This window comes from Mytilus edulis, chromosome 1, assembly GCF_963676685.1.
Source record: "Mytilus edulis chromosome 1, xbMytEdul2.2, whole genome shotgun sequence".
Classification (NCBI taxonomy): domain Eukaryota; kingdom Metazoa; phylum Mollusca; class Bivalvia; order Mytilida; family Mytilidae; genus Mytilus; species Mytilus edulis.
The window spans coordinates 96034980-96050305 of record NC_092344.1 but is presented as its reverse complement, the minus strand read 5'-3'; the positions used below and the strand labels follow the sequence as shown (position 1 = coordinate 96050305).

The 15326-nt window shown below is 30.2% G+C and overlaps 1 protein-coding gene across 9 annotated transcripts in view; it reads right to left on the bottom strand.

The window, feature by feature from the left end:
* Window positions 1–15326, bottom strand: part of LOC139495916 (alpha-N-acetylglucosaminidase-like) — a 47139-nt gene that overhangs the window by 17607 nt on the left and 14206 nt on the right. For 4 of the 9 annotated variants that reach the window (XM_071284349.1, XM_071284334.1, XM_071284327.1 and 1 more), the window contains exons 4-9: window positions 14266–14450; window positions 13739–13886; window positions 5485–5555; window positions 4162–4323; window positions 3451–3516; window positions 574–637 (exon numbers count right to left, since the gene is read on the bottom strand). In XM_071284349.1, coding sequence (XP_071140450.1) covers window positions 574–637; window positions 3451–3516; window positions 4162–4323; window positions 5485–5555; window positions 13739–13886; window positions 14266–14450 — 696 coding nt within the window. Of the gene's footprint in view, window positions 1–573; window positions 638–3211; window positions 3278–3346; window positions 3413–3450; window positions 3517–4161; window positions 4324–5484; window positions 5556–13738; window positions 13887–14265; window positions 14451–15326 lie in introns of all 9 variants that reach the window. The other 5 variants (XM_071284360.1, XM_071284386.1, XM_071284369.1 and 2 more) reach the window with 2 other exon arrangements.

Below are 15326 nucleotides of genomic sequence, written 5' to 3'. Positions count from 1 at the left end.
TCCTAACACAAAAAGTCTTTTTTTCAAACTCTTATGTCTCTTTTTTTATCTTGTTTTATTTAAAATGTATTTGCCAGAACAAAAGTATTGAAGAAGCGGCATGCAAAGAACAACATAGATAAAAGAGGCACTCTGTATCACATGTCAGATACTGTGGATTCATTTATTTTCATGGGTACTAATTTTCCTGGATTAAGGAAAACTTGCATGTTCGTGGATATTTGATTTTAAGGTTTTGCAAAATTCTGCGTACAAGCCGATAAAAAACATGACATTTGTTGAACATTTAATTTCTTGGTTTGCTTGTACCCACGAAACCCATGAACATTGGTATCCAACGAATAATAATGAATTTACAGTATATAGAGATGAACCGATTAAGTTTGGACAGTCTCATAATTATTTTTACTCTTAAAATATCTATAAAACATCATACAGATTGACTACAAATATTGCAGTCTTATTGCTCTCATTTTCTTTCATACAAAGTTTCATGAGATTTTTATAAATCATTTGTATAATTCTTCAATAGGTTTGATAAATATTCAACTATCTTAAGATAAATTACTTTACCTCTTTTATAAAACTAACACCAATTTCTTTGAACAATGGATCTCCAAAGTCTAAGAGATATGTACTGCAAAAGAAAACAAACATATGAATAAATCCTATCTTTAATACAGAACAAAGATTTTACAATCAAAATTTTCAGCCCACAAAAAATTTAAAACAACTTAATTAAACCATATCATATAAAAAATGCTCAATACTACAGAGATAGTTGGCATCTATAGAAAAACTGTTATTTTTGTGTAGTTGTGCAAGTCTAATAACTGTAATTGAGATAAAAAACAATATCTGACAAAATGTTTACTTCACTATAGTTTTTAATTTCTTTCAATGAATATATATCAAATTTAACTCAATGTCTATAACTGGCATTTAAAACTGATCAATGAATAGTTTAGTGATAAAAAATAAGTCAGTGACTTCTAGAGAATGATTAGTTGAGTGTTAATAGGTCAGACAATGTCAGGATATAGGTTATATGACTTCAATGGTAGCATCATAAAGATATTGGTTTTTATAACAGTACAAAAACATTTCCTACAATGAAAAGATCAAGATTAGCTAATACTAGGAAAATGCATAGCATCTGGTTTTATCAGGTATGTATTAAACTAAGAATTTATAAACAGCTGGGCCATGAGCACATGATACGCCCTTCACGCTTTTACAGAATAAAGTTCAATAACTTCTCAATGTCATATCAGAAATTTATGAAAAACTAAAGGGAGGTTATCTTAATTCATGTAAACCAGTCACCAAAGTTTCATGAAAACTGTAACATGAATGGTAATTTTTCTTTTGTTCTTAAAGTGAGTTAAATTTTCTTATTTTATAATATTTTAATATCTGAACAGTTTTTTCAGTTAGAGAAATATCCAACCCCCATGTTTGAATTCTTTTCATAGGAATAGCAAAGAATGGAAGGAGTTTGAACAAGTGCTCTTACTTCCATTTCTAAAGCTGTTAATGCACTATCTGGTTCTGCCTCCTTAAACTAAGTAATAATGATATTTGAAAAAAGTACAAGTCTGTAAACAGTCTCAATTTGTTTCTTTATGAATTAAAGTCTTGATCTTGAATTTTCTTTACCTCAAACTCAAAATATAATATCACAGACATTGAAAGCAACTGCAAAACAATTTGTGTAGACAGTGAAAAGCAAAGCAAAGGACATGAAATAAGTGGTTTGTCTTAGTTTTCAGGACTGTTATGTTAATACAAATATCAAAGTTATAGTAATGGTTTACTAGTGGGATGAGATGTTTTTAAAAGTATTTAAATGACTTACTTTCTTTCTATTTCTTTTAAAAGGAAGAAAAACTATTTTTTTCTAATTGCACATTAGTATTTTATTTCATATTTTTAATAAACCAAATGCAAATATATATGTCCAAAACTTGTAAGTCATTTATTTGTAAAAAAAAGACATACAAATCAAGTGACTCACAGTCACCACCAAGAACTTTTCCAAACACCAATATTCCGCCTTTTTTCTTATGTGTCTAAACAAAGTTTTGCAAATATTCACTAATCTGAATAAAAATTTACTAATCTGGGGCATCAAACTGGTGGCTAATGGTGCAGATTGGACTTAACAAATAAATCATAAAAGTCATATACATTAAAATATGCATACAGTCGAACCTTGTTGTGTCGAACTCGGTTGTGTCGAAAACTCGGATGAGTCGAAGTAATTTCTCGGTCCCGGCATAATTCCCGTTTGATCAATGCATTTTAACCTCTGATGAGTCGAACTCGAATGATTCGAATTCTCGGTTAAGTCGAGGTAATTCTTAAGTCCCGTCGATGTAAAATTGATGTAAATTGACCCCGATGTCTCGAAGTTCAAAATTTAAAAAAAATCGAAAGAAATAAAAACTTTAAAAATAAAATTCATAACGGATGTTTTTCTTGTTTAACCTATTCATTTCCATAAGTGATTAAAGCTGTGCAAATTCCATTAGTGATTAAAGCTGTGTAAACATACTTGTTTGTTAAACAGTTAAAATGACATGTTTATGATGACCGCTAATCAACACCTTTGTTGATCGTCCAAGCGGAACTTGAATGTGCTGAACCTATTTCACTTGGTATAAAAACGAAACGAATTTTAATGACCCAGGCTGAGATTAAATTAACCATTAGAATAAGAACAATAATTAAAAGAATTAAAATATTTTATTAATTATTATGAGTCGGTCTTTTAATCTATGAACACTGTTCACATTCTTTAAAGATTAGTTATGAAAATATTTTCGCGAGTGATTCCATAATTTATAGTGATTGACCTTTGTAAATATTTGTGTATTGATTTTATTTGTGAATGTTGTGTGTTGAATTTTTAAAAATACGGAACATAAATACACAATCATATATTATCATATCGAAAAAAGCACAATGATCAATAAACATGCATCTAGTTTACAGAAATCACATATTGGTATTTCATACATTTCAAATATATGACGTCACACTCGACCTCGGATGAGTCGAACCTCGGATGAGTTGAATACTTTCGTCTGGTCCCTTCGACTTCGACACAACGAGGTTCGACTGTACTTACAATATTTGACAGAAAACAGTGAAAGCCTTGGTGTTTAGGGATATGTGTTATACAGGAGATAAGTAATTCTTAACTCACCAACAAAAAGTATCATTAAAACCAGCCCAGTCATATAACCTGGATATATTAGCTAATGGGTATAATCTGAAAATGTGTATGTTAAGAATTAGTACGAGCAAGTTAGTTTGTTTTAACCTGTGTTAACTAACTTACCAGCAGTAAGTTTCATTAAACCTGCCCCAATCTCTCAACCGTGATACATTAGCCTTGGGATGTAATCTGAAAACATTGTACGGGAAAATCAATGTCAAACTTACCAACAAAATTTCTTACTAAACCCAGCCCAATCTCCCAACTGTGATATATTGGCTTTAGGGTGTATTCTGAAAATATAACTAAAGCATTAGTGATTTTGAAGATATTTATGACTGCTCCTGGCAAATACTGATGAAATATAAAAACAATAATAGTAAAAGCGATCATAAACGAAAGCAGATATGACACCAGTTTCCTCTGTATTCTCTATAAATGAACTAATCACACAGATGCTATAATTTCTTTTATAACCAATATGGTTTCATTTATAAGGCCTAATGATCATATTGTTTAACTGCTGATAAAAAAAAACAGACAAAAAAGATCCTATATGACAATCTCCTCAGGGAAGATGATAATTCTCAAATACACATAATGCCTCTGTTTCAAAAAGAAAATCATTCAAAATTATTGAAATAAATAAAACACTTATGCAACAACAAAAAGCAAATACCATTAAAATATTTTTAGCATAAAGATAGCAAGTAAAAAAACACACCTACTGTCAACTGCCCTAACTAAATAAAAGCAAAAAAAACCAACACATATAACAATAATGAAATGTCAAATATTGGTAATAAGAATTTGATATTTTTTTCATATATTTTGTCATGTGTGAAAAGAGGAGTAAGGGTTGGTCAAGTTTGATGATAATAACACAATGCGATCCTTCTAAGCATATTAGTACAAGGAAATATATAAATATGATTAACCTTGATAAAGCTTCAGGTACATGTCCAGCAAAGCCAGGTAAAACAGGTATCATTCCCAAAGCCCTCATCCTGTCTAAGATCTTATGTTGTAGTATCAGCTGATCATTGAGCCATGTCTGTGTGATTGGTCCTCCCCATCCTCTCATGTTACCCATTCTAGACCTGAAATTATTTCATTTCTTGTGTAAGGCTTTTTAATACATACAATTTATTATTTAATCCTGCTCAATGATTGTACCACAAAATATTTTTTTAAAGGACAATCACTCATATAATCTTGTATCCACAATGGTGTTTCAGTTAGCACCCCAAATCCATGGCAGTGTAATCAGTTAATTGATTGTGGCTGTTATCTGACAGAATGTCAGTTTACCAATTCTCAAGCAATTATAAAATAAAAATAGTTTCATTTGTAAAGATCATGTTTAGAATTTAGATAAAAGTATCCTTTGGCAGTATATTTAAAGAAATAATAATGAAATAACACCCTTCCATTTTAGAATTATAAGTGTTAGGTTTTCATTAGAATTACATGTCTGCCTCTTTATGTCATTAGTCTATACTGTTACTCAAATTACTATAATACAAAAGATCATAAAAACTTTAATGCAAAAACAAAAGTTTTATTTTTTACTACAAATATTATCTAAAGAGTTTCCAGTTAATTTTTTCTAAAGAAGACATCTTTGAAAATTTTACATCCAGATATTGCTATAAGTAAAAATATGTTCCTCTTTATAAAAGTAATCTGTTCAAAACTAACATGGCACTAAGCAAAGAATAGTCAAATTTGTACAGCATCAGGCCTGTAAAAGAATTGTTCTGTATATATGTATAATTTGATCATTATCATAGTAAGGCCTGTTTTTAGTTTTTTACAAACTTGACATCCACCCATAATTGAGATTTTGAAGTGACTTCCGGTTGTCTTGTGTATTCATATATGAAACAACTGTAACTTTCTGTTTGGGTTTTATGTACCTAAATTGTATATTATTTGTTGACAAATCAGGTTTATTTGAGAAAAAAATCTTCTGTTTTCATAATACTGTTTTTGTGGGTATCAATTTTCGTGGATTGAGGAAAACATGCATTTTCCTGGAGATTTGATTGTGTGGTTTTGCCAATCTCCACATACAAATCCTACAGAAATTTTATAGTTTGTTGAACATTTGAATTTGTGGTTTACCTTAACCCACAAAATCCATAAAAATTGGTATGCAACTAATAATCATGAGTCCACGGAAGCAAGTAATTCACTGTATTGAGATGTAAACAAGATAGATAAACCTAACTGTTAATACTAAAAGCAAAATATTTTACCAAGCCTGAAAAGCAGGTCCACCAAAATGTGTCTGCATATCTTTCATTGTCATTCCCATTTTCATATACACCTAAAACAAGATATAGATTATATGCATACTTAAATTTGTTAGCATTACAAAATCATTTCCAATTATATTTACCTAATTTTGATTTATTATTGATAGTGCAATGTACTAAACAAGTTGCTTTCTTTAAAAAAAGAAATGCAATCGTAAACCCAAATGCTTGTTTGGCATTATATATATATTAGATAATTGTTTAATAAAGATGTATTGTCTTGTAATACTTTTGTTGTGCATAAGAATTAGAAACTGACATTGCCTGTTTAGTGGTTTAAATAATGTAATATCGGCTTCACACATCAACGTATAGATCCGACGTACGTCGGCCGAGGTAAAAAAAATCATGCACGCTACCAAAACCTAGTAATTTTGATGCATTCAACCTGTCAATCATATCTGTATCGTGTGCACAACGAGCTTAAAGCGTGTATTCGGTGTGCGTAAAGCGTACCTTAGCGTTTCTCCTGGTCTTCCTACATTCCCAACTGCAGGTCTGTCTATATGTGAATGTTTGTCAATAAGTCTGTCACATTCGCCCGTCTGTTTACATGTTTACAAGTCCGTCTATGTCCACTGGTTCGTCTACATGTTCACTAGCTTTGAAATAGCTTTCGGTAAGTGCGATTATTTCAGTGATTTGTGTCTATTGTTTTTATGTAAGTGATTATTGTGCACCGTACCCATAATTTTAGGGACGCGAATTGCAACTGATATTTTACAGTTTTTTCTTGCGATGTGTTGTCCTTAAGGTTTGGTTCATTTGGGAGGGTTGGGTTTATGGCCACCACATTGTTTATGTGCCAATGTCCATTCTAAAGCCAGAAACATGTAGTACAGTGGTTGTTGTTCATAATTCATGTCGGTCAAGTTGTTTTCGTAAATTATTTTGTTATCAATAAGGCTGTTTAGTTTTGTTTGATTTTTGTTTTTAAATCTTAATGGTCGGGGCATTTAATAGCCGACTAAATAGTAGTTTTTTTTTCATTTCTGGAGGCCGCTCGGTGGCCTTTAAAGACTTACTACCACGTCATTGTAACTCTGGTTGGTATTTGTATCATTAGTGCTGGACCATGGTCGATCCTATATGCACCTTTGAGGCAGGCGGGATATTTTTGTAGATCTTGTACAGCTCAAACTAATGTGAGTAGTTCCTGTACTTCTATGTCTAGTCCCATGTTGCATGGTTAGAGAGGGTGTAATATCTTCTGTAGGTTTGATGAAGTTTCACCCGTATCGGACTTCTTTTCCTAAATGAAAGCTTTAAGGCGAGGAGTATTTTTGTATGCAATGTGCCCTTAACGTGTCTAAAACTTATCTGTAGCGTTTCCAACGCTCGTGTAGCGTGTATATTATGTGCGTGCAGTTTACAGGTACATGTATATACGTTTGACAAACGCTTGAGCTGAATGATTTTTTTTATGTTCCATTAAAATTTTCCTGAAGTAAAAGCGTTCACCAAGCGTATAGACGTTAAGCACGATATTGCGTCTCAAATGGTAACGTCAATTTCTTACGTTTTACGGCGATTAATGATTATTTGGGATAAGTTTTTTATTTTGCTTGTAGATTTTGTTTTGCATATCAATATGGATACTTCTTAATGATTAGTTGTACTGAATATGCATGAAATATTTCCCACTGAAAGTAACGTAAGCAACAAACAACAAAATATATCGTATTTGGGTAATACATAAATCTATATGAAATGAGAAGATATATACGGTATGATGAGTGCCAATGAAACAACTCTCTACCAGAGACCAATTGACATAAAACTTAATAAAATGCAATGTTTCCCCATTTAGATCCCGAAAAGGAGGAAAATATATATTTTGCTTTACTATAAAAAGTTTGTCGGGAATTACAAGTTAAACGGGTCTTGCTTATAAAATTCAATTTACTAATAGCGGTACAATTAGATTAAAAAATGAAACGATTGTCAGAAATAAAAGGTTATTTATAATTCATCTCATATACATTATTTACAAGCTTTGTATGATGTGGAGAGGTGTATATAGCCAATGGCCCGCTTTAGGCCCAATTTCATTTTAACTTTCAAGTTCTATACATATAAATCTTATTGCAGAGAAATTTTAAAAAAAAATCGAAGTTTTACGCTCCCCAAATTTGAAAATTTGAAAAAGAGAATTGTTTTATCCTCTCGTGACACTAACTTTTTCACAACTTAAGAACCTCATCTAAACGAACAACCCCAGTCATCGGATTTTTTTTTAATACTTTGTGGTCCTATTGATAGTATCTGACCATCAAGAAAATTCTGTCTCAGGAAATATACAGACGGCGATCCACCATAAATAGCGTACCCCGAATAGACAATTAACGTTGAAAACGTATGAAAATCGTCCAGTGGACAAACTTGCAAGACATTTCATTTCTTTGAAAACGAAGTCGTTTTGACTACGCAAATTATTAAAAACTATGTAGCTGTTTTGCAAAGTTAAAGCACAATTACGGAAAAGCACTATGTAGCATGCAACTAATTTAATTTTTCAATGAATAGCGTCGCAAATGCCAATTTTTTTGTAAAAAGCGGCAAAATCCGACATTGGACATCTTGCAAGACATTTGCCAGAAGCCGTTGCATTTTTATATGAAGTGTGAGTGCTGCAAAAATTCGATTCTGATATGGTCTGTGTATGTACATTTGTTAGCATAATTTTAACAAACGAAATATCATATAATCTTATATTTTAAAACCTATAAATTTTGATAACTTAACATTTTCCAAAATCTGACCATAATGACCACTATTTGTTTTTACCAAAAAATAGCGTTGATCGTTACAGGAACGCATATTCAGTAATATTGTAATACTTTATATATAAAGCATATCATTCATTTGAATTTTCGTGGATATAACACTGTTTTGAAGAACACAAACACCCCTGCTAAAGTTATTATGCGTATAGTCTGTTACGTCTGACACGCATATTTTTGACGTTTTGTCAATATGTTGTCCTTATTTTAGACTATAGTAAAGTATGATAAAACAATTTGCACTTTTTTTCGAAATAGTATTTACCTGTCTAGTCTATGGATATAAGTTTTATATATCTTAACTGTTATGATTTTATAGAAAAGCTGTTTATTAGTGTGGACTTGTTGAATACACAGTATTGACGCAATAACGTGCGTAACGTCATACCTTTGCATTTCAACGTACTTCAAACTTATGGAACGCGTGTTTAAACGCTTGCGTAAAGTTCCTCTGGTGAGCAACTAAGTTACGCATACGATGATACAGACTTTGTTAATTTTCTTTTTTGACTGATTGTTTTACATTGTCATTTCGGGGTCTTTTATAGCCGACTATGCGGTACGTGCTTTGCCTGTTGTTGAAGGCCGTACGGTGACCCATAGTTTGTATTTCTGTGTTATTTTGGTTTCTTGCAGATAGTTGTCTCATTGACACCAAACCCGATATCTTCTTTTTTTATATTCGATATCTTATCGCCGACCTGGTTAAGTCTGCTAAAAATGCATGCATGATTCATTTTTAGGTTATCAGTCGTAATTAAAGTGGCACATTTAATTCGTTGTTTCATTGCTTGAAGTATCATTTCTTACATCTGCATGGTCAAATGTGTATTTTTTTAAAATAAATTTTAGATTTAGATTTCAGTCACGGTTATTTTTTCCCCCTTCATATTGAATATCTATACTTATCAGTCGCATTTTAATGACGAAAAGGATTCAGAGGTTATTAAAAAAAGTAAATAATGTTGCAATATTTAAACAAAGAAAATAACTTTAAATTTGCAATATTAATGAAAATAAATACTGACATAACTTTCATAATTAATTTTAACGTTATTTTCAATAAACGATTTTTTTTTAAATCCTCGTTTTTACACCTATTTGAGGCACGTATTTATGATTATATTTCCATGTCCTTGGTCTATCCTAGACGTAAAATTTCAAAAAGTGCTAATACTTTTTTTTAAAGATATTATTTTTAATTGTTCTCGTTCAAAATATTTTATTTTTTTCATATTCAATATCTATTTAATTTTATTTTTAATAACCATTTTTTTTTTTTATTAAAGTTGCAATATTTAACCAAAAAAAATAACTAATTTAATCATATGCAAGAAAGACTTCCCTTTAATTTCAGTATAAAAAAATAAATAGCTTGCTTTTTACAACATGTACATCTTCACTAAACGTAAAATCTAAAATAAAATGCTACTAAAACTCTTTCTAAAGATTTTATTTTTAATTATTCTCGTTCAGAATATAAAGCGCATTGTTTACATGAAATCTTATCTCATATCTAAACACAGCTGGTTACATCGTTTGACTAATTAAAATACTACGCATGTAGGTTAATATTAGCAGCTTGTAATCGTGTGCAAGAAAATATTATATCATAATAAATTTCAGATCATACGTAAAATATCTCTATAGCAACTTAAGATGCTAATGCATATTCAACAGATTTGTAAGCTATTGCGCATGCATTTGAAAGGTGGTCATAGCTATTGCGCATGTATTTGAAAGGTGGTCATAGAAAGACCAGAAGTGTTCCGACTAACATCCGGTGTTCCGAAAGACTACATCACTCGTCCAATATATACTGCGTAAACCCTCAGGGGTTTACGCAAATATCTTTAGTACTATATATAATTATGTAATACCGGTATCACTGTTAAAAGAACATTAAAATCTCAAATCCAGGGATGGGCACGATTACTGACAAATGTAATCGATTAATAATCGATTACATAAAGGATTTTTGTGCAATCGATTAATAATCGATTACTCAAATTTTAGTATGTAATCGATTACAATCGATTACTTTATCAAAAGTAATTACATTACTTTTCGATTACTGTCAATTACATACTTCAACATTTCAACAAAAAATAACATGAGTAAAACACAATTATATTGCTCAACATTTGTATATATAGTGGAAATAAAGATCTTTACCTAATGCATCATTCAAAGCATTGTTTCTAAATTATAAGTTAATAGCTGCTTTTTAGATCAAATCTCTTGATGAAAATTAGAAATATTTAAAAAATCTGGTAATTTTGACTTTCAACATATATATGAAAGATGTCATCGCATTGCAATAATCACTTATCCATAACTAATTGTTTTTCAAAAAATTAGCTTTCTTACTGACACGTTAGCTTTTTTGTTTTTACTCTTTAAAAAAAAAAATTTAGCATAGTTAATTACAATGTTTAAGGAAATATATCCAAACAAAAGTTCAACAAAAAATAACAGAGTAAAACACAATTATATTGCTCAACATTTGTATATATAGTGGAAATAAAGATCTTTACCTAATGCATCATTCAAAGCATTGTTTCTAAATTATAAGTTAATAGCTGCTTTTTAGATCAAATCTCTTGATGAAAATTAGAAATATTTAAAAAATCTGGTAATTTTGACTTTCAACATATATATGAAAGATGTCATCGCATTGCAATAATCACTTATCCATAACTAATTGTTTTTCAAAAAATTAGCTTTCTTACTGACACGTTAGCTTTTTTGTTTTTACTCTTTAAAAAAAAAAATTTAGCATAGTTAATTACAATGTTTAAGGAAATATACAAAAAAGTAGAATAATTAAGATTATCTTTATAATGACATGCATGTTTTAAAACTTTTGTTTGGATAACCACCCTAATTAGATTATTTAACTGCCACTGGAGTACAATTTATAACCTGGGGCTAAATATTGTAAATTTCCTTCTTTATTTGACATAAGATAATTGAAATAAAAACAAAGTATGTTTGTTATTGATTAGAAGACTTTGATCATCTCATTAGTAAAGGCAAGAATGTTGTTAACTTCTCCAATCAAATTATATACAAAATATATTTATAGTGTCAAAGGGATACATGTATCTATTTCTAAAAAGAATTGCTATGCATTGCCATTGGTTCATTGTTAAAAGGATTTTGTGTTCTTTTTTAATTTAATTTATATACATGTATATAGATCATGACATTTAAGAAATCAACTGTTTATGTATTCTAAGCTTTAATTTTAACTCTGATTGAAAATGATGTTTTCAGGAAATTTAATACAAATAAGCTTACTGCTTTTAAAAAATGTAGTACAGAACTTAATGAAAGACAGACACCATATCCAACTATCTCCGTCATCACGTGACTTTTACACTTCTGTTGTATATCATTAATGGCCGATAGATTATCAATGAAAGTGAACGGGGTAAAGAGATAAAACGGTCATAACTTTTTTGTTATAAAGTATATTTTTCCTTCCAACCCCGTGTTTTACAGTTTATAAATTTTTACAATTAAATATGTTTTAAGTTTCAGTTCAGAAATATGATTTCGTGCTTCGAAATAAGTTTGAAAATTGAGGTGACATAGCCACACAGCCTCCGTTGACATCTTTGTTAAAACTCGACAAAATTGCAATGGGACCTTTTTGTAAAATCAATTTTCTCAATTAATTTATTGTTACTTATATCCTTCCAACCTCTAAAAAGATCGACAACATATTTATTTAAAGTAAATGGCAAACCATATCAGTTCAGGTATTAAACTTTTTGCTTCGAAATTTGTTTGAAAAGTTCATATTTTGGCAGTCTTCAGCAATATTTTCAAAATGGCGGACACTGTTGAAGGTTCATAACGACACGACATGCCGGTATTCATTTAGTTATAAATCAAAAAGTAATATTTCAAATATTTATCAAAGTGTGTCTTTTTGTACTTAAGAAATTTCTTTTTTCACATGTTCTTCAATATATTTATTAGAAACAGTCTCTCACACTAAAAATAAAGATTTACATGCACCGACCATGCAGTTTAGAACATTGATAGCGTGGGGCGACATGGACATATATATTTTTGAAGATTTGTACGATGAAAATCGTAAAATTGTTAGATGCGTGTCTTTTCAATAATTGTCTTACCTTAATGAAGCATATATTTAAACACTATTTCCCTCTGTGAAAGTGGATACATGCTATTTGTTTTGATAAAATTTCGAAGTTACATAATACAAAATGGCGACCAAATAATTTCAAACCATGGTAGAGGATGTTCGACACTTAGTTTACACATGCAAATAATTCAATAAGATTTAACTGTTTGTATTGCAATTAAATATGACACGTTATTGTAACTCGTATGATAATTAAGGATAAAGCAAGATTGTGGAGATATTAATTAAGTCATCAACGTGATCAAACAAAACAAACATGGCAACGTGACCTAATCACGATGTAAATTTTGACAAGACTTAATATATATATTAGTATTATACGATTGTTTATGAAATCATTTTATGATAATATTTTATGTCAACGAAAGGAAACCACGGATGGGTTGAAACAAAGATGCAATATCTATATATATATATTTTGAAATTATTACTTGGGTAACCAGTACATTTTACATAACCATAATTAAACCAGTCACATACAGAGTTATCAAACCTAATTATGACTGGAATAGTTGCATATGATTTTTTATTTAAGATCTATTTTATTTTTTCAAATCTATTTTCTTATTTACATATTGAAGCTCTTGAATTATTGACAAGCACATACATCCATTTGTTTCAAAAGCTAGATATAAAGTAAATTTAGGTAGGGGAGGGATCTGGTTAATCATAATGCAGCTTAGAGACAATAGATAGAAATAAGGCAGTTGCTTAAATCTCAAGTATTGTTAATGCATAATATTTTATCTGTACTACAAAGTGATAACATACATATTTTCCTCTGAAATAGGTTATTTTTCATCAAACTATTTTACTAAAGTAATCGAAATGTAATCGAAAAGTAATCGATGATTACATCCAAATTTTTGCTGTAATTGATTAAATTACGATTACATGTAATCGAAAATGTCTTCGATTACAGATTACTGTCGATTACTTGAAAAAATGTAATCAATTACAATCGATTACGATTACAGATTACGATTACCCCATCCCTGCTCAAATCATCAGCTGATTCAGGCAAAGATTTCAAATCTGATACTATTAATGAACTACTGAATCTGAGCAACTCAATATAGTACATATATTAGACCAAAGCTAATAAGACACTTATTCTAACTATTGATGTCATTTAATCCTTTATTTTTATTCATTAACTGTTATTCCAAAACAACTTTTATGGAGTAAAAATGACACATTTTTAGTTTTGACATTAAATAAAACTATTTACCCTTTGAAATATTGCTTCTTGTCCAGTAAACGCTAGTGGTAGATTAAGTCCATGCAATGCCATCCAATCAAGTTGTTTTTCCCAGTCTTCCCACTTATACCAAACAAAGGAGTAGCTCACTGTACATACATTCTGGTAGTATCGAAATCTATTGGCATATATAAATAAAATGAAATATGTTAATTCACATAACTCCTTGGCATGATATTCTAAACAGGAAATTTGATGTTAAATAAATCTGTGTCAACATTCATATATATGAATGAAACATTTAAATATATCTAAAAAAAAAATCATTTATAAAACACTCTGATAAATGGGGGTATATGTTTATGTTGACCTGATTATTAATTCTCATAAAGATAACAATAAAACTAGCAGATTCAATACCATATAAGTTATAATTACAAAAGGCACTATAAAATGAAACTATTGTCTTAATGGCAGCTCTCTATGTATAATATGTTATCAATAATATTTACTTTTTCACATCACTTAATATAAGACACTACTAGAGATATACTGACCTATCATTAGCAGATACTGTAACACCAGATTTAGGTAACTTTGGAAGTTCTTTAGGAATGTCTAACTGTTGTCCTGCCCAAGTTATTTGACAGTTGCAGTAGTTGGTTAGGTAGTAGTAAAGCCCCATGGCTACAGCTACCCCAGTACTGCCTCCTATTGTGATAGTCCCATTCTCATTGACAAGCTGCAAATACATTGTACAAATGGCTATTGATAGTGTTTTGTTTCTTCAACCTCATCTAAGGAAGAAATTTTTTTAGTTTCTGAAGGTTTTAATGGTTTTAAGAGGACCCATACAACCACATCTCCATTCCTTAAAATCAAAATATAAATTGTTCAATTCTATTTCTCTTAATACTATATTTATATGTAAAATATCATTCTAAAACTTGGATCACTTCCAAATAAAATTATATCCAGGACATCATGCAAATTCCTTTTAAAATATTTAAGTAATAAATTCCACTGTGTGTTAGAGGCAAATTTCATTCTTGTGAATCTTGAAAAAGGGAGAGAAAAAAAAAGGCGCTTTTTTAATGTTCTTAAAAATCTTGAAATGCTGCTGGTTAGAAAAAGCAGTAAACATCATTAAGGGAAATTTAAAAATGCTTATTTCCTCATAAAACTATATATTCAGATTCTGGCCAAAACTGATTTATGCTTTAACTGTGTTTACTATATCTAAAATCTAATTGAATCAATGCTATATTTGCCGGACTTTGCTTTGAAAGTTAAGGTTTTGATTTGTGTTAACTAAACTGGCATACAACTGCACCAATTGACAATCGCATTGGGATACACCACTGTAACAAAACAAAAAACTCTCTTTAGAGACAAAAAAAACCCAGCTTGTTCTTTAAGGAAACAATATTTTAAAACAGAGTTCTTAAAACTAGAGGCTCTCAAGAGCCTGTGTCGCTCACCTTGCTGCATATTAAACAATGGACACAGATAAATTCATGACAAAATTGTGTTTTGTTGATCGTGATGTGTTTGTAGATCTTACTTTACTGAACATTCTTGTAGCTACAATTATCTCTTATCTATAATGAACTTGGCC